Genomic DNA, 24,729 nt, shown 5'->3' with positions numbered 1-24,729 from the left:
GTGAATGGATGAAAAACTTGTAGCCTATCCATTTACTGGAATAAATTAGAAAGAACTATTGATATGAGCAACATCATGGTTACTTATGCTGAGTGTAAAATTATGCTGAATATAAGAAATCAGATGAAGATAATGCTACCATCCAATTTAATTAAAATTCCTAAACATCCAAACTTATCTATTGTGAGTGACATAAATCAGATCATCAGTACCTGAGCATGGGTTAGGGGTGAGGTGAGGCAACAAGATGGATCATAAAAAGAGATGACAGATATATTAATTATCCTGACTATGGTAATGATTTTATGTATGTATAAACATGTCAAAACATCAAATTGTATATCTTATATATGTATAGCTCATCGAATGTAAATATTCATCAATGAAGCTTTTAAAAAATACTCAAATGTTAACAAAGATGATTTGAATTGACTAGTACCTGTAAATATTTTCTGAGGGCTTTAATTCAAACTTTACTAACAAAATCACAAAGATAGAATATTATAATTTAGAGAAATTGTGGTTATGTGTACAATTTGTCTTAAGCTTACAATGTACAAGACACATTATTATAGTCATGGAAACTTCATATATACTATTACCAATTTAAAATACTTGACCGAAGTATTTTAAAAATAATCTTATAAGTGTAAACCTAACATGTAAAATGGTGTGTGTGTGTGTGTGTGTGTGTGTGTGCACATTAGTATATTTACTTTCCCAATCAAACTGATTCATAGATATTATGCAATGGTTCATAGATATTATGATTCATATATATTATGCAGTGAAATAAGCTATAGGATATATAAGAACAAATAATTATTCAGTCCAAATTCAAATACTGGATCTAATATTGTACTTTATAATAATTTAGGTAAAATGTCAGCAGGGCATCTCACCATCCTTTCCTGTTAAAAAAAAAAAGAGAGAGAGAGAGAGAGAGAGAGAGAGAGAAACTAAATTTTCACAGGTTATCTATAGGCTAATTTTTAAAAGTTACTTAGTGGTAATTTTGGATGTGAATTTGGAGGATATGAGCATTGTTTGTGCTATTTTTTTCAACTTGGAATATATCCAATGAAAGGATCCATTTGTAGAAAATCAGAAGGCACAAATGGAATATTAGTTAGTGTTGAGCTTGAATACACAAAAATTGAGCTACCTCATGCATGATATATTCTTTGTAACTATAACCTGGTTATTTCTCTGGCAGATTTAGATGGTAAAAAGGCAAAAATCTGCGAAGTATTTGACTTAAAATAATCCTAAAAAAAGATATGACTACTGTTAATGGAAAAAAAAAGTAATTCTATACATCCACTCAAAGTTAACTTTCAAGGCATTAATGTTCACAAATGGCTTTAGACTTACTGAGAGGGAAAATCTATGATTTTACTTTAGGTGACATTGAAAATTGGCTTTAAAATATCCAATGACATTTTAGATAACTAAGGAGCTATAAGTATAGTAAAAGAAAACCCTGAGAAATTTTTCTAAAATAATAAGAAAATATTTATAATGTTTCTTGACAAGTCCAGAGGATGAGGCTGGTTGTCCCCAGAACTGATTAATTGAAGGGCTCAACACATCTTTAGGAAACAGCCATCCTTTCAAGAACCTTACTGTTTCCCTCATGGTTGCCATAGTTGCAAGCTTCAAATTCAGACAGGAAAACACCCATCAGAAGAGAGAGTATTCCTTAATGCATTGATACATTTCTGTTGCATCAGTGAAGAAATCTTTACTAAAAGTTCCCCAGAACTCTTTCTTTATGTTGCCTTGGCAAAAATATTTATGACATGACCATGCCTTAACCCAATAATTAGCAATGGGGTAAAACCCCAATAACTGATTTTGACCTTACACGAATTACATTGATAGAAATGAGTCACTCTCCCTTAAGTTAACTGGGGGAATAAGAAGAGACTGACTTTTGAATATGGGACCTCTAATGTGTGCTACATTATCTGCAGTCTCACCTTAAGTAAATGACAAAGCTACTGAGCATTCCAAACATGTATCAGTGGACTCAAACTCTGATTTCCTACAAGAGAATATAGTTAAATTTACACTATATTAGAATGAAAATATGTAAAATATAATTGGAAGAAAATCACAAAGATTATAGAGGAATATAAATCTGTGCTGTTCATGTTTTAATAGATAAGTTGTATTCTATTAACAACTATGCTGTATAACCATATTTTATGTATAAATTCAGTTATATTGAAAAGATAATGCATTTTACCAGATAAGTGCAAGAACTGCCCATAAAACCCATAAAGTAAATTAAATATTCTCTCTATATATTTATGTGTCTACCTACATATCTATCTCTATCTTTAATGGAAATAAAGAGAAATAATATGATACATTAGAATTAAAACAAAGTAAAAAAATGATATTTTAGTAATTTGTAGGGGTTTAAAAATAAACTTTTTCTTAAAATATTTTATTTATTTATTTGTTAACATTGAGTTTATTGAAATGATATTAAATGTGTAAAATCTCCATTTTACAGAAAATGAGACCCTTGTAGAATTAAAGAGCTGGTAAATGATAGCATAGAACTCAAATCTAAAGCTAGCTTCAAAACCTGTATCTTACTACACTGCTTCTTACCATGAGCACTTGGAGAGCAGGTATTAAGTTTTGATCAACTCTAAATCCCTAGCACTTAGCTTAGTACTATGTACAAGTATAAAAGAGAAATTAAATTACCTATAATGTCACCACCTAGTATAATCACTATTAAAATATTGGTATATTATATTGACAAGTACACACTGCTATATTTAAAATAAAATGCCTTTCTATGAAAAAAAAATGTTTTCAAAGAATACTGACTCAAGTTGAAAAATGTTCACAGTGTATTAAAAAAGATAAAACATAGGTAATACGATCAAAATTTTATAAAATATTATTTATTTATACACATGTTTTATATATATGCACATAAAAAGATTGAAATAAAATACTTTAGATTTACAGAAAACCTGCAAAGATAGCCGAGAGATTTTTCATATAGCACATACCTGTTTTTCCTAGTTAACAACGTATGATCCACATGTTAAATTAATGAACCAACATTGTTATATTATTATTAACCAAAGTTCAAACTTTACTCATATACCCTTACTTTTTTACCTATTATTCTTTTTTCTGTTCCAAAATCCCATGTAGAATACAACATTTCATTTAATCATTATATCTCCTTAGGCAACACTTGGCTGTGACATTTTCTCAGACTTTTCTTGTTTTTAACGACTTTGACAGTTTTGAAAGTATTAGTTAAGTATTTTGTAGACTGCCCCCAACTGGGATTTGTCTAATTATGATTACACTGGGAATAAGGGCTTTTGGTCTCATCACATCATATCAAGGGTGCAAATTATCAACATGACATCACTGTTTATGTCAATTTTGATTACTTGGTAAAAGTATTTTTTGTCAGGTTTCTGACTATAACATAACTCTTTCACCCACTTTTCCATACCATGCTCTCTGGAAGGAAGGCCCTATGAACAGCCACACTTAAGGAGCAGGGAGTTATGCTCTCTTTGAGAGCAGATTAATTACATAAATGATTTGGAATTTATTTATTTCCTCAATAATTTATTTATATAAATACATTCCTAGGGTTTTTTCAGTGCTTCACAAAAGGCAGGAGAGTTAAGGAAATTTTGGTTTACATCATTTTATTAAATTTAATAGATTTACATATCTTTCTAACAATTACCAAAAGAAATTGATTTTTACTGTAATTTAGACTTTTGCTGCTATCAAATTATTCCTTAATCTAATATGCACCACATTACTGGCACTTTGGTATACTCCCTCTCTCTCTCTGTCTGTCTCTTTCTTTTCTCTCTCACTCTCATCTGTAGGGAAATCCTGATTGTCATGTGAAAATTATAGCAAACCAATTTTAAAAAAAAATAATATATACTTGGGAAATTCTATAATCTTAGAGCTTATTAATTAATAAACAATGTCTTACATGCATTCTAGCCACAAGAAAAGCAATGATTATGCTTTTTGAGTACTAAGCATACCTCAGAGTTCTTGGGCTCATTGTCAGAAAAGTTAAGGAAATATCTGTGGATCAGTAAGAAAGTAGTTGTGAAAGCAACGACCATCATTTTCCCATTATATCTGTACCTCATTTTCTTTAGGAAAGTCCACTGGGAGTCAGACCAGAACCAAAAATGTCAATAGTTCTCATTTACTTAAATTGTTTTAAATCTACTGTCCTTACATATCCATCATTTGGAAGAACAAGGAATTGCTTGCTGAGTAAAAATCTTGACTTTTTCTGAATATTCCCTTGACCCACATCCATGCACAGGTGTTTAAATTCCTTGACTTTAAAGATAGAGTGTCACCCCTTATTTTCAGTGTATCATAGTTTGTAATTCCGTCCCTAATCAACTACATAGAATTTTTTCCCACTTCCAGTACTTGCTATAGAGTTTAATCTAAAGCAGACTGTCACTCAATACTCAAGCAAATTTTGGTTATGAGAAAAAAAAGTCAAAAAGAATCAACTCATAGTTATACAAGTTATCCAAACATCTACTCTAGGTAACATAATTTGGCAACCTGTATATCAGACCTATCACAAATATGTTCATTTGGCCACTACAGAATTTAATACTTTAGAACACCTTTACATGGAGCATGTACTCTTGAGTTCAGCATAGATAACAATCTCTTCAAATTAAATGTACACTGAACCCAAAAGAGTTTGATCCAAGGATTTTATTATTCTATTGTTTAATACATGAAATTATTAATAACATGTTTTTGGACATTATCTTTTGAACTTGAATCAGCCAACAGAAGAAAGAGCTCTGTGGTTCATTATTATATCTACTTTTGGTACATTAGTGAGGATGTCTGAAGTACATCATTGTGTCTTACAAGTATTCAAATACTCAAAAATATTCCTCTCAAATGTTAATATCAGTAAACTGTGCTTAACTTGAGAAAATATTAGTTTCTATTTTATAGCATAACTGTTAGGCTTCTTTCTTTGCCTTGGTGACTGAGAAGCTAAAACAAAAGATTGATATATAATTTCTATGAATACAAAAATAAAAAACAGTTAGGATGCAAATTATACCTTGGTGTTGCATATTTGAGTTTGATTGCCTTTTGTTTTAAGGTCTTTTGTATTTGAACTTCAAAGTCTTATGCTCCATGGATACTTAGGAATGAAACTGTGATGAGAGTTATAATCCTGTGGCTTCTGTAAATGACTTTTGGATTGTTTTCTTCCTTTATTGCTCTACTTCAACCAAAAAAATAGAGGGGAGATTGAAAGGGATACGTATAAGAGAATATAACTTCTCATTAGACAGATTTTGCAGCAACAGTACTTACAAGTTGCTACAGTATGTTCTCAAACAACAAGGTTGAATTGAAGTTAACTACAAAGTTGCTTCATCTTGGGTGAGTAAATATTTTAAGCACTCACATGGATGGCTGTGTAGTGGAAATTAAAAAGTCTGCAGTTTTGATATTTTATTCTCTGACCATCTGCCCAGATTGGGAGTTCTATCATCCTGTCTGTGCATGAGCCCATCCTACTCACTTCCTCTGCACTCCCGGGCTTCTGAGTTGCCAGATTGTTTCTGTTTGTTTGTTTAACATACAATTTTCTTTGGAGTTCTATCTTGGCTCTCAAAATATGCTTAATATGTTATTATGTAATTCCCTTTTTGTTATCAGTATAGATCAGTTTCAGATATTACTATTTTCATTTTCTGACTATAAGCATTCATGTTTTTCTTTAAATCATCACATCTAACAATCCATATTCATAATCAATATTTCTTAGCCCAATGAATGAGAAGTGCAATAGCTACAAAGTGTTCCTCAGCAAGTACACAGTTGATTCTCAAATAAGCATGAAATCCTTTCCCAAAGCATTACCATATATTACTAACATGTTAATTTCCCCCACTTATGTATTTTTTTTTAAATTTTTGTTCAAGTACAGTTGATTTAACATGTTGTGTTAGTTTCAGGTGTACAACAAAGTGAATCAGTTATCCATATACATACATCCACTCTTTTTTACATTCTTTTCATGTATTGGTCATTACAGAGTATTGAGTAGAGTTCCTTTTGCTATACTGTAGGTCCTAATTAGTTATCTGTTTTATATATAGTAGTATGTATATGCCAATCCCAATCTCCCAATTTATCCCTCCCCCTATAATCCCCTGGTAACCTTAAGTTTGTTTTATACATCTGTGACTCTACTTCTGTTTTGTAAATAACTTCATTTCTACCCATTTTTAGATTCCACATATAAGTGATATCATATGATATTTGTCTTTGTGTGACTTACTTCACCCAATATGACAATGTAGAGGTTCATAGATGCTGCTGCAAATGGCATTATTTTATTCTTTTTTATGGCTGAGTAATATTCCATTGTATATATGTACCACATTTTTTTTATCCATTCCTCTGCTGATGGACACTTAGGTTGCTTCCAAGTCCTGGCTATTGTAAATAATGTTGCAATGAACATTTGGGCACATGTATCTTTTTGAATTATACTTTTCTCTGGGTATATGCCTAGGAGTGGGATTGCTGGGTCAGATAATAGTTTTATTGTTAGTTTTTTAAGGAACCTCCATAGAGTTCTCTATAGTGGTTATGCCAAGTTACATTCCCACCAACAATGTAGGAGGGTTCCCTTTTCTCCACACCTTCTCCAACATTTATCATTTGTAGATTTTTGATGATGGCCATTCTCACCGGTGTGAGGTGATACCTCATTGTACTTTGATTTGCATTTCTCTAATAATTAGTGATGTTGAGCATCTTTTCATCTTCTTTTTAGCCATCTGTATGTTTTCCTTATGAAAATGACTATACTACCCAAAGAAATCTACAGATTCAACGCAATCCTTATCAAATTACCAATGCCCTTTTTCACAGAATTAGAGCAAAAAATTTTACAATTTGTATAGAAATGGAAAAGACCCTGAATAGTAAAAGTAATCTTGAGAAAAAAAAATGGAGCTGGAGGAATCAGGCTCCCTGACTTCAGATTATACTACAAGGCTACAGTAATCAAAACACTATGGTACTGGCACTAAAACAGAAATATAGATCAATGGAACAGGATAGAAAGTCTAGAGAGAAACCCACGCACCTATGGTCACCTAATCCATAACAAAGGAGGCAAGAATATACAATGGAGAAAATACAGTCTCTTGAATTAGCTTAAGATGGCGGAGTAGAAGGACGTGCACCCACCCCTTCTTATGAGAACACCATAATCACAACTAACTGCTGAACAACCATTGACAAAAAACCTTGGAACCTAACAAAAAAGATATCCTACATCCAAAGACAAACGAGAAGCCAAAATGAGATGGTAGGAGGGGCACAATCACAATATGCCAGGTGGATGGCCCACAAACTGGAAAGCAATCGTAGAGTAAGTATCCTATATATGAACGTTCAGGGGGCAAACTTTCAAAGATGCAAACGTTCATTAACATGTCCAGTCACATAAGTTAGTTCACACGTCTGGAGTACATTGTCATGTTCATGCATCCTCTGCAAGTGGTTGTGCTTTTGTGTACTTTGTTGCACAGTACTTCATAGAATACAGTAGTGCAGTATCTTTATTTCAAGGCCAGGATGTCCAGAAGCAAGCATAAAAGCAGCAGTGATGTAGCTGGTACTGATAAGAAGAGCCAGGAATTGGAGGCCCAGAGAAAGGATGAAGAGAGACAGAGGAAGAAGAAGTAACTGAAGAATGGAAGAGATTCACAATACAGGAAATGGCAAGGGAATTTTCTTTATTTGAGGAGGTACTGTTAGTTTTTGAGGCACGGGACCCGAATGTAGAATGGAACACAAAGGTTGCAGCAGACATTTAGAATGCAGTCCAGTGCTACCATGTCATCTATGACAAGAAAAAAAAGAGCTACTTCCCAGACATCACTGGATTGTTTTTTCAAGAGGGTAGATAGAATTGAATCCAGCAAAGAACCAGAACCTATGCCATCAGTGTAAGGCATGAGTGAAATTGCAGCTTGCCCTCCATCTCCTATTGCTTATGATCCTTCAGATCTACCATCTCCCAGCTCCTCTCCCTCCTTCAGTCAGTAACTCTTCTTGCCTGTTCACTCGATGCCAGCACCTGTATGCCAGTTGTTGTACTGTACTACTGTACTTTTCAAGGTACTGTACTGTAAGATTAAAAATGTTTTCTTTATTTTTGTATTTGTTTTTTATGCATTATTTGTGTGAAAAGTATTATAAACCTATTATAGTACAGTACTATATAGCAAATTGTTAGTTGGGTACCTAGGCTAACTTTGCTGGATGTATGAATAAATTGAACTTATGGACACGGTCTCAGAACAGAACCCATTCGTATGTAGGGGACATACTGTATGACAGAAGTTCTCCCACTGGAGTGAAAGTTCTGAGCCCCACATCAGGCTTCCCAGCCTGTGGGTCCAGCAATGGGAGGAAGCATCCCCAGAGAATCTGGCTTTGAAGGTCAGCAGACTTGATTGCATGACCTCCACAGGACTGAGGGAAACAGAAATTATGCCTTTGGGAGGTACACACAAGTCTTGTGCATACCAGGACCCAGGGGAAAAAAGCGGTGACCCCATAAGAGACTGGGCCAGACCTACCTGCTAGTATTGGAGGGTCTCCTGCAGAGGTGAGAGGCTGCTGTGGCTCACTGAGGGTACAAAGACATTGGCAGCAGCAGTTCTGGGAAGTACTTATTGGTGTGAGCCTTCCCAGAGACTGCCATTAGCCCCACCAAACAGACTGTAGACTCCAGTGCTAGGTCCCCTCAGGCCAAACAACCAGCAAGGAGAGAACATGGCACCACCCATCAGCAGACAAGTGGATAAAAGTTTTACTGAGGACTGACCTGCCCACCACCAGTCCCTCCCATCAGGAAGCATGCACAAGCCTCTTAGATAGCCTCATCCACCAGAGGGTAGACAGAAGCCGCATGAAGAACCAAAGTCCTGCAGTCTACAGAATGAAAACCACAATCACAGAAAGTTAGACAAAATGAAATGGCAGAGGATTATGCCCCAGGTGAAGGAACAAGATAAAACCCCAGAAAAACACCTAAGTGAAGTGGAGATAGGCAACATTCCAGAAAAAGAATTCAGAATAATGTTAGTGAAGATGATCTAGGATGTCAGATAAATAATGGAGTTCGAGAAGATGAAAGAAATGTTTAACAAAACCTAGAAGAACTAAAGAAAAAGCAAGCTGAAATGAACCCTTGATAACTGAAATGAAAAATATACTAGAAGGAATCAATAGTGGAATAACTGAGGCAGAAGAACAGGTGAGTGATATGAAAGAGTGAATGGTGGAAATCACCGCCATGGAACAAAATAAAGAAAAAAGGAATGAAAAGAAATGAAGACAGTATTTTTGGACAACATTAAACCCACCAACAGTCACATTACAGGGGTCCGTGAAGGAGAAGAGAGAGAAAGCACCTGAGAAAATATTTGAAAAGATAATAGCTGAAAACTTCCCTAACATGGGAAAAGAAGCAGTCAACTTAGCCCCACTAGTCCAGGAAGTGCAGAGAGTCCCAGGTAGGATAAACCCAAGGAGGAACATGCTGAGACACATAGTAATCAAACTGACAAAATTTAAAGACAAAGAAAAATAATTTAAAGCACCAAGGGAAAACAACAAATAACATGCAAGGGAACTCCCATAAAGTTATCAGTTGATTTCTCAGCAGCAAATCTGCAGAACAGAAGGGATTGGCACGATATATTGCAAGGGATGAAAGAGAAGAACCTACAACCAAGAATACTCTACCCAGCAAGGCATTCATTCAGATTTGATAGAGAAATCAAGAGCTTTACAGACAAGCAAAAGCTAAGAATTCAGCACCACAAGACCAGGTTTTCAACAAATGCTTAAGAAACTTCTCTAGGCGGGAAAGAGACCAGAAATTTAAAACAAACTTGTACTTAAATAGATTGCTATATCAAAACCTTGCCAGACCAACAAACCAAAAATCTACAATAGATACACACACAAAAAAAGAAAAAGCAACCCAAACACAAACACTAAAGATTGTCATCAAACCACAAGAGAAGAGAACAAAAGAAGAAGGGAAGAAAAAAGACCTATAGAAACAAAAACAAAACTATTAAGAAAAAGTCAATAAGAATGTACATATTGATAATTACCTTAAATTTACTGATAAATAGATTAAATGTTCCAACCAATAGACATAGATTGGCTGAATGGATACAAAAACAAGACACTGTATATCCTGTCTACAGGAGACCCACTTCAGACCTAGGGACACAAACAGACTGAAAGTGAGAGGATCAGAAAAGATATTCCATGCAAATAGAAATCAAAAGAAAGCTGGAGTAGCAATGCTCATATCAGACAAAATAGACGTTAAAATAAAGACTCTTATAAGTGACAAAGAAGGATACTGCAAAATGATCAAGGGATCAATCCATGAAGAAGATATAATAATTGGAAATATATATGCACCCATCATAGGAGCACCTCAGTAATATAAGGCAAATACTAACAGCCATAAAGGGAGAAATCGACAATAACACAATAATAGTGGGGAACTTTAACAACCCATTTTCTTCAAAGGACAAATCATCCAGAGAGAAAATCAATAAGGAAACACAGGCCTTAAATTAGTGCAGATGGACTTAGTTGATATTTATAGAGCATGCCATCCAAAAGCAGCAATGTACACATTCTTCTCAAGTGCACACGGAACATTCTGCAGGAGTGACCAAAAGCTGGGCCAAAAAGCAAGACTCCATAAATTTAATAAATTTAATCTTTTAATTAAATTTAATCTTTTCTGTGAGATTAGAAATAAACTACAAGTAAAGAACTGTAAAAAACACAAACACATGGAGGTGAAACAATATGCTACTAAGCAAGCAATGGATCACTGAAGAAATCAAAGAGTAAATCAAAAATTACCTAGAGACAAATGATAATGAAAGCACAATGATCCAAAACCTACGGGATGCAGCAAAACAGTTCTAAGAGGGAAGTTTATAGCAATAAAATCTTACCTTGGGAAAAAAAAAATTTCAAATAAACAACCTAACCTTACACCTAAAACAACTAGAGAAAGAAGAACAAACAAAACCAAAAGTTAGTGGAAGGAAAGAAATCATAAAGATCAGAGCAGAAAATATATGAAATAGAGACAAAGAAAACAATAGCAAAGATCAATGAAACTAAAACCTGATTCTTCGGAAGGATAAACAAAATTGATAAATTTTTAGCCAGACTCATCAAGAAAAAAAAGGGAGAGGACTCAAAGCAATAAAATTAGAAATGAAAAAGGAGAAGTTACAACTTACACCATACAAATACAAAGGATCATAAGAGACTACTACAAGAAACTGTATGCCAACAAAATGGACAACCTGGAAGAAATGGACAAATTCTTAGAGAGATACAATCTCCCAAGACTGAACCAGGAAGAAACTGAAAGTATGAACAGACAAATCACAAGTAATGAAATTGAAATTGTGAATAAAAATCTTCCAAGAAACAAAAGTCCAGGACCAGATGGCTTCACAGGGGAATTTTATCAAACATTTAGAGAAAAGCTAACACCCATCATTCTGAAACTGATCCAAAAAATTGCAGAGGAAGGAAAACTCCCAAACTCATTTTATGAGGCCCCATTACCCTGATACCAAAACCGGACAAAGATACCACAAAAAAGAAAATTACAGGCCAATAACAACTGATGAGCATAGATGCAAAAATCTTCAACAAAATACTAGCAATCTGAACTCAATAATACATCAAAAAGATCATACACCATGATCAAGTGGGATTTATCCCAGGGATGCAAGGATTTTTCAATATCCAGAAATCAATCAGTGTGATACACCACATCAACAAATTGAAGAATAAAAACCATATGATCATCTTAATATATGCAGAAAAAGCTTTTGACAAAATTCAACACAGATTTATGAAAATAACTCTCTAGAAAGCGGACATAGAGGGAACATACCTCAACATAACAAAGGTCATATATAACAAACTTATAGCTAGCATCATACTCAACAGTGAAAAGCTGAAAGCATTTCCTCTAAGATTAGGAACAAGACAAGGATGCCCACTCTCTCCATTTTTATTCAACATAGTTTTGGAAGTCCTACTACAGCAATCAGAGAATAAAAATAAATAAAAGGAATCCAAATTGGAAAAGAAGAAATTAAATTGTCACTGTTTGCAGATGACAGGATACTATACATAGAAAATCCTAAAAGATGCCACCAGAAAACTACTAGAGCTAATCGATGAATTTGGTAAAGTTGCAGGAGACAAAATCAATGCACAGAAATCTTCTGCATTTCTATACACTAACAATGAAAGATCAGAGAGAGAAATTAAAGAAACAATCCCATTTACCATTGCAACAAAAAGAATAAAATACCTAGGAATAAACCTACCTAAGCAGGCAAAAGCACTGTACTCAGAAAACTATAAGGTACTAATGAAAGAAATCAAAGACTACACAAACAAATGGAAAGATATACCATGTTCTTGGATTGGAAGAATCAATATTGTCAAAATGACTATACTACCCAATGCAATCTACAGATTCAGTGTAATCCCTATGAAATTACCAATGCATTTTTCATAGAATTAGAACAAAAAATTTCACAATTTGTATGGAAACACAGGAAACAGCAAATAGCCAAAGGAACCTTAAGAAAGAAAAATGATGCTGGAGGAATCAGCCTCCCTAACTTCAGACTACACTACAAAGCTACAGTAATTAAGACAGTATGGTACTGGAACGAAAACAGAAATATAGATAAATGAAGCAGGATAGAAAGCCCAGAGATAAACCCATGCACCTGTGGTCAACTAATCTATGACAAAGGAGGCAAGAATATACAATGGAGAAAAGATAGTCTCTTCAGTAAGTGGTGTTGAGAAAACTGGACAGCTACATGTAAAGGAATGAAATTACAGCACTCCCTAAGACCACACACAAAAATAAACTCAAAATGGATTAAAGACCTAAATGTAAGACCAGACACTATAAAACTCTTAGAGGAAAACATAGGCAGAACACTCTTTGCCACAAAGCACAGCAAGATCCTTTTTGACCCACCTCCTAAAGTAATGAAAATAAAAACAAAAATAAACAAATGAGACCTAATGAAACTCACAAGCTTTTGCACAGCAAAGGAAACCAGAAACAAAACAAAAAGACAACCCGCAGATTGGGAGAACGTATTTGCAAATGATGTGACCAACAAGGGAGTAGTCTCCAAAATTTACAAGCAGCACATGCAGCTTAATATCATCAAAACAAACAACCCAATCAAAAAATGGGTAGAATACCTAAATAGACATTTCTCCTAAGAAGACATACAGATTGCCAAGAGGCACAAGAAAAGTTGTTCAACCTTACTAATTATTAGAGAAATGCAAATCAAAACTACAATGAGATATCATCTCACACCAGCAAAATGGCTATCATCAGAAAATCCACAAACAATAAATGCTGGAGAGGGTGTACAGAGAAGGGAACCCTTCTATACTGTTGGTGGGAATGTAAACTGGTACAGCCACTCTGGAGAACAGTATGGAGGTTCCTTAAAAAACTAAAAAAAAGAGCTACCATATGATCCTGCAATCCCACTCCTGGACATATATTCAGAGAAAATCATGGTCTGAAAGGATAAATGCACCCCAATGCTCATTGCAGTACTGTTTACAATAGCCAAGACATGGAAGCAACCTAAATGTCCATCAACAGAGGAATGGATAAAGAAGTTGTGGTACATTTATACAATAGAATATTATTCAGCCATTAAAAAGAAAGAAATAATGCCATTTGCAGCAACATGGATGGACTTAGAGACTGTCATACTGAATGAAGTAAGTCAGACAGAGAAAGATAAATATCATAAGATATTGCTTATATGCAGAATCTAAAAATAAATGATACAAATGCACTTATTTACAAAGCAGAAACAGACTCACAGACTTAGAGAATGAACTTATGGTAACTGGGGGGAAAGGTGAGGGAATGGGATAGTTAGGGAGTTTGGGGTTGACATGTACACACTGCTATATTTAAAATGGATAATAAACAAGGACCTACTGTATAGCACAGGGAACTCTGTGCAATATTATGTAACAACCTAAATGGAAAAGGAATTTGAAAAAGAATAGATAAATGTCTATGTATAACTAAATCACTTTGCTATACACCTGAAACTATCACAGCATTGTTAATCAACTATACTCCAATATAAAATAAAAAGTTAAAAAAAAAAAAGACAGTCTCTTCAATAAGTGGTGCTGGGAAAACTGGACAGCTACATGTAAAAGAATGAGATTAGAACACTCCCTAACACCATACACAAAAATAAACTCAAAATGGGTTAAAGACCTAAATGTAAGGCCAGACACCATAAAACTCTTAGAGGAAAACATAGGCAGAACACTCTTTGACATAAATCAAAGCAAGATCTTTTATGATCTACCTCATACAGTAATGAAAATAAAACAAAAGTAAACAAATGGGATCTAATTAAACTTAAAAGCTTTTGCACAGCAAAGGAAACCATAAACAAACAAAAGACAACCTTCACAACAGGAGAAAATCTTTGCAAACAAAGCAACCAACAGGGGATTAATCTAAAATATACAAACAGCTTCTGCAGCTCAATATGAAAAAAACAAACAACCCAGTCAGATAATGGGTGGAAGATCTAAATAGACATTTCTCCAAAGAAGACATACAGATGGCCTCACTTATGTATTTTATTTTGAAGCCATTTTGTAAAATGGCAAATTTAAATTAAACAAATATGTAGAATGAAGTTTGTACTTCAGGTCTGTAACTTAATTTGATAAATAAAATAATCTGTCAAAAAATTTAAAACACATCATATTATATAAAAAATGCCCATTTGTCATAAAGTAGACTACATAACCCAGGAAAACTCTTGACAATAATTAATGACATATATTTCAAAGTATTGGTACATTTTGTAGACATGAATGTATCAGGAATAAAAATGTTATATATTAAATACATGTTAAGTGACTTTTACAATTCTTCTCACAGGAGTGAATTTCCATTACTAGTCTAGATTTTCTTTATTGATTTTTTTATTCTGCATTATCCCCTTCTCTACCTACTTATAAACATTTCTCCAAAGAAGAAAAGACGGGGTGGGAAACATGCATCAGACATCAGACTGGCATGAATGCCATTTGAGTAGAGTGTTTTCTCTGGTTGAGGAATATGAGGGGAGTGCAGTCATAGCTACAATGTTGCCTAAGCATGTTCAAGCACACAGTCTAAAGGGTCAGGGATAGGATATTCCTTTAAGATATCTTGAGCATGAAATCTACTTCTGGCTGAAACTTGCTTTCCTTGTTGGGTAGCCCTTATCATCTTTTATCTGAGGGAGAGAAAGCATTTAAAATTAAAGTGTTTGGGGTTCTCATTATAAATTCTTTTCTCAAACATGAAGAGGAAGTAACTCCTCACTAAAGATGGCAAACCAGGCAAAGGATCATTTATGGAAATCTTAAGAGGGGTGTAGTGACTGAGGTTGTTTTGTTTCCTTGTTTTTGTTTCTTTATTGTTTTTAGTTGTGTTTAGTTGAATTTAGATACAATCTACAAAAAGTATCAGCTCTATCAAATTTTAAATGAAAAGTATTGAGAAGTAGTTAAAATTCAACTACAGGAGTATTTTAAAAGGTACATATTACTTAGGAACATATGAATTTGGTGCTTCAGTTTTCCTAATTGCAAGATAAAGCTGAATATTGTGAGGCATAACTGAGATGTGTGTGAAACGTGCTAAAATACAAATGTTAAACATGTGTAGTGTTTTCTTTTTATAACTTCTTATTTAGATTAAAATAATAAAACAAAATTGCAAAATTCTGAAATTGTGAATGTCCAAGACTGAGGACTTTTTAAATAATGCTATAAACAATCACAAACAATTCTCCATTTAGGTAACATCTACATAATTTCCTCAGATTATACAGGATTTTATGTAAAAGGAAATTAATTATAAAAAAAAATTATATTTGATGACAGTTGATACTAGGTCAATGTAAGGCCAAATTTGTCACACAGTGTGGCATAGCATAAGTACATATAAGCAGCATTCCCTTTCATATTAATCGGACAAAATGTTGAGTAACTTTACAGCTAGTAGAAAGAACCTTGATATGTCACTGGGAAAACTAGACTGTGGTTTCACATCTATGTTACTTTGCTGACCTCTGTGTTAGGGTGTTTTCATTTCTGTATCTGACAATAAGATTTAACTATCCATCTCAGAATGTTACTGTGTGGATCAGCTGAGATAAGATAAGACAAAATAATAAAAGTAATACATGATAAAAATGCACCTCAAACATATAAGGTAGCAAAATTATAAGTCGGTGGTTTAAACAAAACATGTACCACTAAAAATGTACATGAATCATACATATGAATGTGAAATCATATTGTAATACTGAAGAATATAATAAATTGGATTCAAAAGTTATGTTTGTTGAACAAAGTGATTATTCCCTCCCTAGTTCTCAGTCTTTATATTCAGTTTTTATAACAGATTATACAAAGGACTTGAAAAGATTTATAAAAATACCTGTCATGAATAATCATTATAATTGAGTGCTTACAATATGCTAAGTATTATGCTAAACCCATTTAATTTTATTAGTTCATTTACTCCTTAAAAGAGTCCTCTCAGCCATTATTATTTTCCCTTTCTTATAGTTGAGTTATTTTAAGACTTCATAAAGCTAAGTAATTTAACTAATATCCCAAACTGTAAAAAGGGGGAGGCCAAGGGCTATAATCAAAATTCTTAATGAGAAGTAACAAATAGTAGCACTGATTAGAATAAATGCCCAACAATCAGAATGAACATAGGGCTGCCTACATCATGATGAATTCTAGTTGAATTACTTCTGGCCAAAGAAGCTCTCAGATATTTCCAACGTTAAATTCAACACACTACACTATACATAGATATGCCCCTTCAAATACAACAGAATCAAGTGTACAAATATTTTGGGATTAGAGTGAAGGTAAACTAATCCTGAGAAAATTTAATCCAATATAATGTTAATGGCATAAGAATACATAGCATCGACCCCGCCCAGTTGGTATAGTGGCCTATGATTCAGTTCATGCCTTCCTAGTATCCAAAGCAAAGGAAAATGTAAACAATTATAAGATTGAGAACATCAATAAAATAAAATAAAAGCAGATTTTTAAAGAAAAGTTGATTACAAGACAAAACTTGAGATATTTTCCTTACTTGGAGACTCAGAAAGTAAATGTGAGTTACAGTGCAGAAGAGATGAAACCTTTCCTCTATAGTGACTAATTATTAAGTTTCACACAGCTATTTCATTTATCAGTCTGTCTATGGAATCCCATAGCAAAAAGCAAAACTGCAGTTCAATAATAACAACAAAAATTACACAATATTCACAAAATATACATCATTTTAAATTATTTTACAAAATAATATTCCCTCAATTAATTTTATATTATTCAGTGTTGTGCATGCACACACACACACACACACACAAGGTTCCCTGGTAAAATAATGGCAATATACAACTGAGTTATTTTATTTTGTTTTATTATTTTTATTTTTTTCTTGTTCATTAATATAGGTTATTTCAACATCCTGTGAAAATTATTAAGTCAATATTTTTTAATTATTTGATAACAGTAATATGTAAAACCAATCTTTAAAGGCTCAATTTCTTAAATGGAGAACAGAATTTTCTCAACTAGTAAAAGCCCTAAGTTTAAAACTAATATTCTGCTAATGTGCTTGCATATTCATGCCACTTGAATTAAACCAGTAATAAAAATAAAACAATAATTTACTTTTAATTACAATAAAAATTATGAGGGAATTTAGAGTATTCAGTCCAGGCAGAACATATTGATGTATAATTTTCAATACTAAAGGAGAACATTAAATATCTCAGCTCCACGTGTGTGTGTATTTATTTTGTTCAAATGTTTGGCAGTAAGTAGAAAGTATTTTACCATTCCTTAGCATGTACTAAGACTTTAATTTACTTCAGTGACACATAAACCTTTTTTTTTTTTAAAGATGTTAACTCTTCAGTATGATTTTTTTGCCACTTGGCAGTTTAATTTTCTACCCCTCTTTTTAATACCACTGCTAGATGGACAGCTTCTTTTATTTAAACCTTGTCCTTATCAGTTCCCTACAGGACCTGACACTTTGCTACTAACCCTGCAATCCCATCTTCCATCTTTGTTCAAACTCTATTTCCTTATGCATCAATGAACACAGTGTATTTTTAAGTATGTCAGGATAATAGGGACTATGTAAGAGATAAACTGGAAGGAAATTTCTATCAGCCTGAAGCAACTTTAAAATACAGTGAATCCCAGAGCATCCTTTTCAAATATATTAAACTTCCTGTTTCATTTTCACAATGTGATCATCAAGTTTTGGCTAGAATTGATATTCACACAATCAATATAGTAGCCTTCAAAATTGGCTTTACGACATTCTCTAATGAGGAAACACTAGGCTGTGTATATCTAAAAGGATGTTTATACCAAAAGCAGATAGCAAAAATTAATTATTTGAAACCCTGTATTGGAAAGTCCCTTAAAGGAAGAGAATGTGTATAATTCAGCATATTGTCTTCCAGAGCCCATCATAGGGCCCGGCACATAGTGGACATGCAGTAAAACTTGAGAGGCATTCAGTGTAATCACGCAGCAAGAACTATCAGGCATTCATGTGCTGAGGTTGTCAGGTATCACTGGCTCCTGCAGAGAACCACTAGAAGCACTAGACTGGGAGGAAGTATGAATCAACTCTGCAGTGAGCCACTATCTAGCAATAGGGGAGTCGATTTAAGCTACCCAAAGTGTTATGAGGGCAAGATAGTCATAAGCCACTCCAAGGAACTCCATTGTAACTAATACTCTACAAAAGGACATTGATTCAGTAGAGATAATACCATTCAATTTGTGCTCTGACATTTTACTCTAGTAATAGATTACTCTAGTAATAGTAATAGATCTTACTACTGATCTTTGTCAGGTTACTTTAGCTCACTGAATGGGTTGCATCAAGAACTTCAGAGTCTCTTAAACATTGAAAAAAAAATCTGTCCCTTCATATTAATTCAAAGGAGACCAACAAAGTTCTGATTTATGCTATGATGATTTTGTCAATACTTATCTGAGATAGCAAATATGTAATTCTCAATAAAAAGTAGTTTTGGTGCCTCTGCTTTGTGTCACATACTTAGCCATAGAAAAATGTTCATTTGTAACATTTATAATGCTCAGGATAGAATTTCTAAAGTTCTATACATCTCTAACATTTTAAGTAATTTTGAAGTTGAATGATGAGAAAATGTAAACATATTTTTTTCTTTTCTTCTCTGATTCCATCCTTCTGAAGATGTTCTGTAGAATAATTCCAGAACAACCTTGACTTCATTATCCCAATCCACAGGCTTTATTGTAGATTAAACAAATAATACTCCAGATCTTTATTCTAGATGAGTACAATTACAGAATTGAAACACTGTTGCATGTAGGAAAATGTTTAAAAAGCTGTTTTTAAGTATGTTTGACTCTATACAGTTGAGAATGCCATTAAGTGGATATTGATACATAGATCTTACCAGTTTTGAAAACAAAAGTAAAGAGCCATTTCACTCCAATAAGTCTATTCATTACCAAATTTGTTTAAAGGTTTATGTCATTTTAATCTGTTTCAATTTATATTTTATTTTGTAATCCCTAGTGTAACCCCCAACAAGTGCTCACATATTTTTTAATTAAATTATGGTTTGATTTTGAAAGACTGATATACTATCTTATAATTACATATTCTCTGGATTAAAACTAAGTATTCAAACTTTAAATTTAAGACACCAATGGTAAAAGGACACTATTTTATAACATACACAGTTGCTAAATAGTCCTTTGTTCATGACTAAGATCTCACTCAGATTTCCTAATAAATAAACTATAAAGAAAGCCCAATGGAAAGTTTTAAAAAGAAGAAATTAAAGTTAATCAAGAATTTAGAAAAGCGATATGAACTCTCCTGTTAGACATACAATTCTTTCTAACACCAGTGGAAATGTTCATTTCCTTTTCATTCCTGAGCTATTATAGTGTGTGAAAAAATTGACCTTATAGTACCTTTTATTTTAAGTAGTTTTGATACTGTGATAATTAGTCATCATTTTTATAATTGTATCTTTAAACTCCATACTGTCAAGAATGTTTTCTTTAATGTTGTCAACACAAAGACCTTGTTGGTTTTCTTTATTCTACCTTACATGTTGCTAGTATTAACCTGTTTATTATTATATATATTTTCCTTTAGAAAAAAATCTAATTTTGTTTGAGCTATTACCCAGCAGTCACCCCTTTTTACCCAGGTCATTCTTCCCAATTAGCAGAAAAAAAAATTTCTAAATATTTGCTTTGGTTCTTATTGAAGCTCAGCAAGGCCCCTGGTCCCATCCTTTCTCATTCTAATTTGATGGAGTAGGAAAAAAGAAAGGGAAATAGAGAGAATGTCTCCCACATCTTACATGTACAAATTTTACCTTATGAAGTCTTTAAAGAATGCTTCCTCTTTCTTCAAATCAAAGATTATTAAACTCTATAATCATTGAAGCTTACCTCTGTTAGCAAGTTATTCCAAGCTACTTTACCCATTCATTATTTTCTTTAATTTCTGAGATAAAAATTAGTTACATATGATTCTTTCAAACCTAAAAGACTTTCCAGATCTCATGGAAAATTTTATCTGTTTAAATCATTTCAAAGTCTCTTACCCATCTCTACGGGTGCAATACTTCTACAGCTAGTAGTTAACTGTCAATTCTTGACATAGTTAAGCCTCCTTAGTTTCTCCAAGGCCTCTCAAACTTCAGAATTCAAGAAAATATTCCCAATTGGATGACCCTTTAAGGAACTCACTGTTCATTCATTCTTTCCCTTTTCTGTGATGCATTTATTTTTAGCTTTCTACAAAGGAAAGCTTAGAGATCAGCTAGCAGGTGAGCTAAATAGACACATAGAGATACTTCCTATTTTTTCCTTGCTATACCATTGCTCACTTGATCTCTTCTATTGTTATAATTTCTTACATTGCATATAGCAAAAGACAAGGTACATACTTTATATTGTGGCTAGCCCCCCCATATTATGATGTAAATGATTTGCTCATCAAGCACATTTCTATAAACTAACAATTGGAAATTTATCAACTACCAGGGAGGAATGGTTATGGGAGCAAAGACCAGAGTGGCAGTGGTAACTTAACAGCAGCTTTGTATCTGGTCTGCCCTCTACAAAGCAGAGAAAAATCTGGGTCATTACATTCAGCAGGGAGCTTTGAAACACCTTCCAACTTTTTGCTACGCGATGATAAGTGTCTTTTGACCTAGTTTTGCACTTGAGAAATGCAAGGGTGCCAGGCCATGGAGGCTGTAAGTGTTGGATCTGTGCTTTTATGTTGCTAGAAGGATTCCTAAAGTGTTAGCTTTGTGATTCTTCTCTTTCCAGGAAACAGTAATGTGGTTATGTTTTCTCTCTCTTGCCTGGGAGGTCAATGATCTTTTATACTATTATTTCAGGTTGCATGCAAATTGAAATTGAACAAGGTGGTCTTAAAGTCCCCTCAGCTTTACTAAAATTTAGACAGTCTACTTCCTGACTATAGGCCTTTGATCTCCCTTTTCTTAGAGCATTTACTTTAGAAAACTTGTAATTATAAACCTTTCTCTACCTCTTTGAGATGTAAATTATTTTAAAAAATTAAAAAACAAAAACAAAAAACTGGCCTCTTGCCAGTTTTACAACCCAGGAATGTTTTCATCAAGGACCTGGAAGCCATCTGTTTGAAATGCCAGCCTCAAGGGAAATAGCACTCCTATCTCTCAGGGTTTTTTTTGGAGGGAGTGGTTGGGAGCATAATTTAAGTGGGCACTTTGCTTCAATTTGTAAAACTACCTTCTTTCAAAAAGATGGGACAAAGTTTACTTTTCCTTTAAGTAAAGCCAATCAGCAATGGCCTGTGTTCTCTCTTTTACCCCAGCACTTAAAAATCCCACCCCCCCACCTTTGTTTCAGCATTATTAGGTAAAGACTGAGTTCTGGTCTCTCTCCCCTATTGCAACAGACTTGAAGAAAAACTTGCTTACCTGTTTAACTTTGTCCATGCAATATTTGCTTTGACAAACTATAATTTAAAAATTACTGAGGCTGGAAAATGTCTAAGTCTTTCTATTACATTGCTGCTTTGTGATTCAAGCATCCAGAACATGTGCATTTTTCTTTCCAAAGAGGTTTCATTTACTAAGTGTAACATTAGTGTAGCAAACTCCTCTCTGTGAGAAGCTAAATCCTCCAAGAGGACAGATAACCACTAGTTCCACAAATTTTGGTTCTAGTGGCTGATCTTCACAATGACATCTCTCGTTTCCCCGTAACCAGAAATGCTGCAAAAACACATCTCCTTAAATTAGGGTTCTGCTAGTTTGGTAATCAGGCTCTAGCTTCTCTTTCTTTCCTCATTTCAGGCAAAATGAACTATATACCACTTCTAAAAAATATTACTTCAATCCATACTATTTGCCTTTGCTTCTGTCACAAGATTTTAGTATAATATGTCCCCTTCTGTTATTAATCTGGAAAGTTATTAAAATGTTTTAAATGAATGTGAGCCATAATAATGCTCTGAATAGCAGGTTTTATGCCCTCTAACTCCCTCTTAACATTTCGTATTCTATCATATTTATCCCTTGTCTAACTGTTTTCTCCACTTGGACTGTGAGCTTCTGGAGGGCAGACATGGTTTATTCACTAGTTTATTCTCCAGAGATACAGCTAATACTTGCACATTGGGCAACATTCAACAAATGTTTGCTAAATTGGCAAAATTATTTGTGCTAATTTGTGCTAATATGGTGCAAAGACCAATAGAAAGAAGAGCATAGTAGATCAAGAGAAAAAGCTTCCAAAATAGCCATTTTCACAACTCTAGTTATCTTCATTTTCCTTTTTAACTAAGTTTGCCAAGTCCATTTTGTGAAGGATTTAATATTGAAATAAACACATTACAAGAAAAAAAATAGTTATTTGAACCCATCATTTCCTTAAAGAAAGAAAATGAAAATTTTCTTTCTTAATGCTCTAAGTTTGACCATAAACAAATTCATAGTTAATAATTAATAACCTCTCTTCTCCTCTCCCAAGCTCATTCCATTGACTATTATTATAAACCAGTTTAAATTCTTTGTGGAAGAGTGTAGAGCATATGTATACATATGTACATTGATGATTTCAGTGATAAATGAAAAGGTAGTCTGATTTTTCTCAACTAAAAGAAATGAAAGATACATGCTCAACAGTTTTTTTTTTAAGCTTTAAAACCTGTGTTCAAATTCTAACATTCACAAGACATTAACATGAAGCTATAATTCTTTTACTGTACCTGTATATGCAAATTGAACAAGGTCCCAGAGAGCATTTGGGTCTATGCCTTCCATCTTGATCTCCTCTTGCTTGGCTTCGCAAACATCACTTGTAAACATGGCAGCAAAATAGTCGGAGACTGAGCTCAGAACAAGCCTGAAAGAGTCACAGGATCTAATTTAGGCCACGAATGTAAGTGTCAACAAGAATGCAGTGCAGAGGACTCTATCTATCTATCTATCTGTCTATCAATCAATCTATCTATCATCTATCTATCTATCTGTCTAGCTGCCTATCTATCTATCATCCATTATGTGTATATGTATCCTCTATCCATCTATCTGTTTATCGCCTTATGAATTGCACTTTTAAAATCTGATTTAGGAAATTCTGCTCCAACTTTTGGTCACAGAGCATTGTCTTACATTTTCTTCTATAATTTTTAATACATTTTTTTCTTTCACATCTAGATCTTTCATCCTTTTGGATAGGATTCCAATTTTATTTCTCTCTACATACTCATCCATATTTCATGAAACTACTAAAGAATTTGATTTGTCCCAGTGAATTAATAGAGCCAACTATATTGCAAATTTGTGTCCTGAATGTACAGTGATCTGTCACTGACTTTTTTCTTTTTTTGCTTATTTGCCTATTCTTGTGCCAGTACAATACTTTTGTAATACTATGATTCTAAATAGTCTATAACCAATTAAACAAATCCTCCCTTTTTATTTTTTTCATTTAATTATTAGTGGAGTTTTATTCTTCATATAAAATTTAAAGTAAGCTCTTCAAATAAATTAAGTGGAATTTTAATTAAAAATACACTGAATTTCTGATTTAATTGAGGATAGTTGGTATATTTATTATATAAAGTCATCCAATACAAAAATATAAACTATCTCTCCACATATTCAGAATATCTTGTCTGCTTTTTATTCAAATTTTAACTTTTTGTTCTAAAATTGTCTTGTTTATTCTTTTTTGATTCTTATTTACTTTAGAATTTTGTTGGTATTATGTACAGTAACTTTTTAAAAAATTCTTACTTGTTGATTTTTTTGGTTTAGAATTCATTAGCTGGAACTTTCATGTATCCATCTTTTATCTAGCACATGTACTGAATTATCTTATTAGTCCTTTTGATTCAACTGCTTT

At 33.4% G+C, this 24,729-nt stretch overlaps 1 protein-coding gene across 2 annotated transcripts in view; it reads right to left on the bottom strand.

Moving 5' to 3' along the window:
• The window catches only part of KLHL1 (kelch like family member 1), a 379,998-nt gene that overhangs the window by 195,199 nt on the left and 160,070 nt on the right, over positions 1-24,729 (bottom strand). For both annotated transcript variants that reach the window (XM_027092284.1, XM_027092285.1), the window contains one exon: positions 23,588-23,724. In XM_027092284.1, coding sequence (XP_026948085.1) covers positions 23,588-23,724 — 137 coding nt within the window. The remainder of the gene's footprint in view (positions 1-23,587; positions 23,725-24,729) is intronic.

This window comes from Aethalodelphis obliquidens, unplaced genomic scaffold (assembly GCF_003676395.1).
Source record: "Aethalodelphis obliquidens isolate GAN/ISIS:26980383/991018 unplaced genomic scaffold, ASM367639v1 scaffold76, whole genome shotgun sequence".
NCBI lineage: Eukaryota > Metazoa > Chordata > Mammalia > Artiodactyla > Delphinidae > Aethalodelphis > Aethalodelphis obliquidens.
This window is presented reverse-complemented; position numbering and strand designations above follow the sequence as displayed.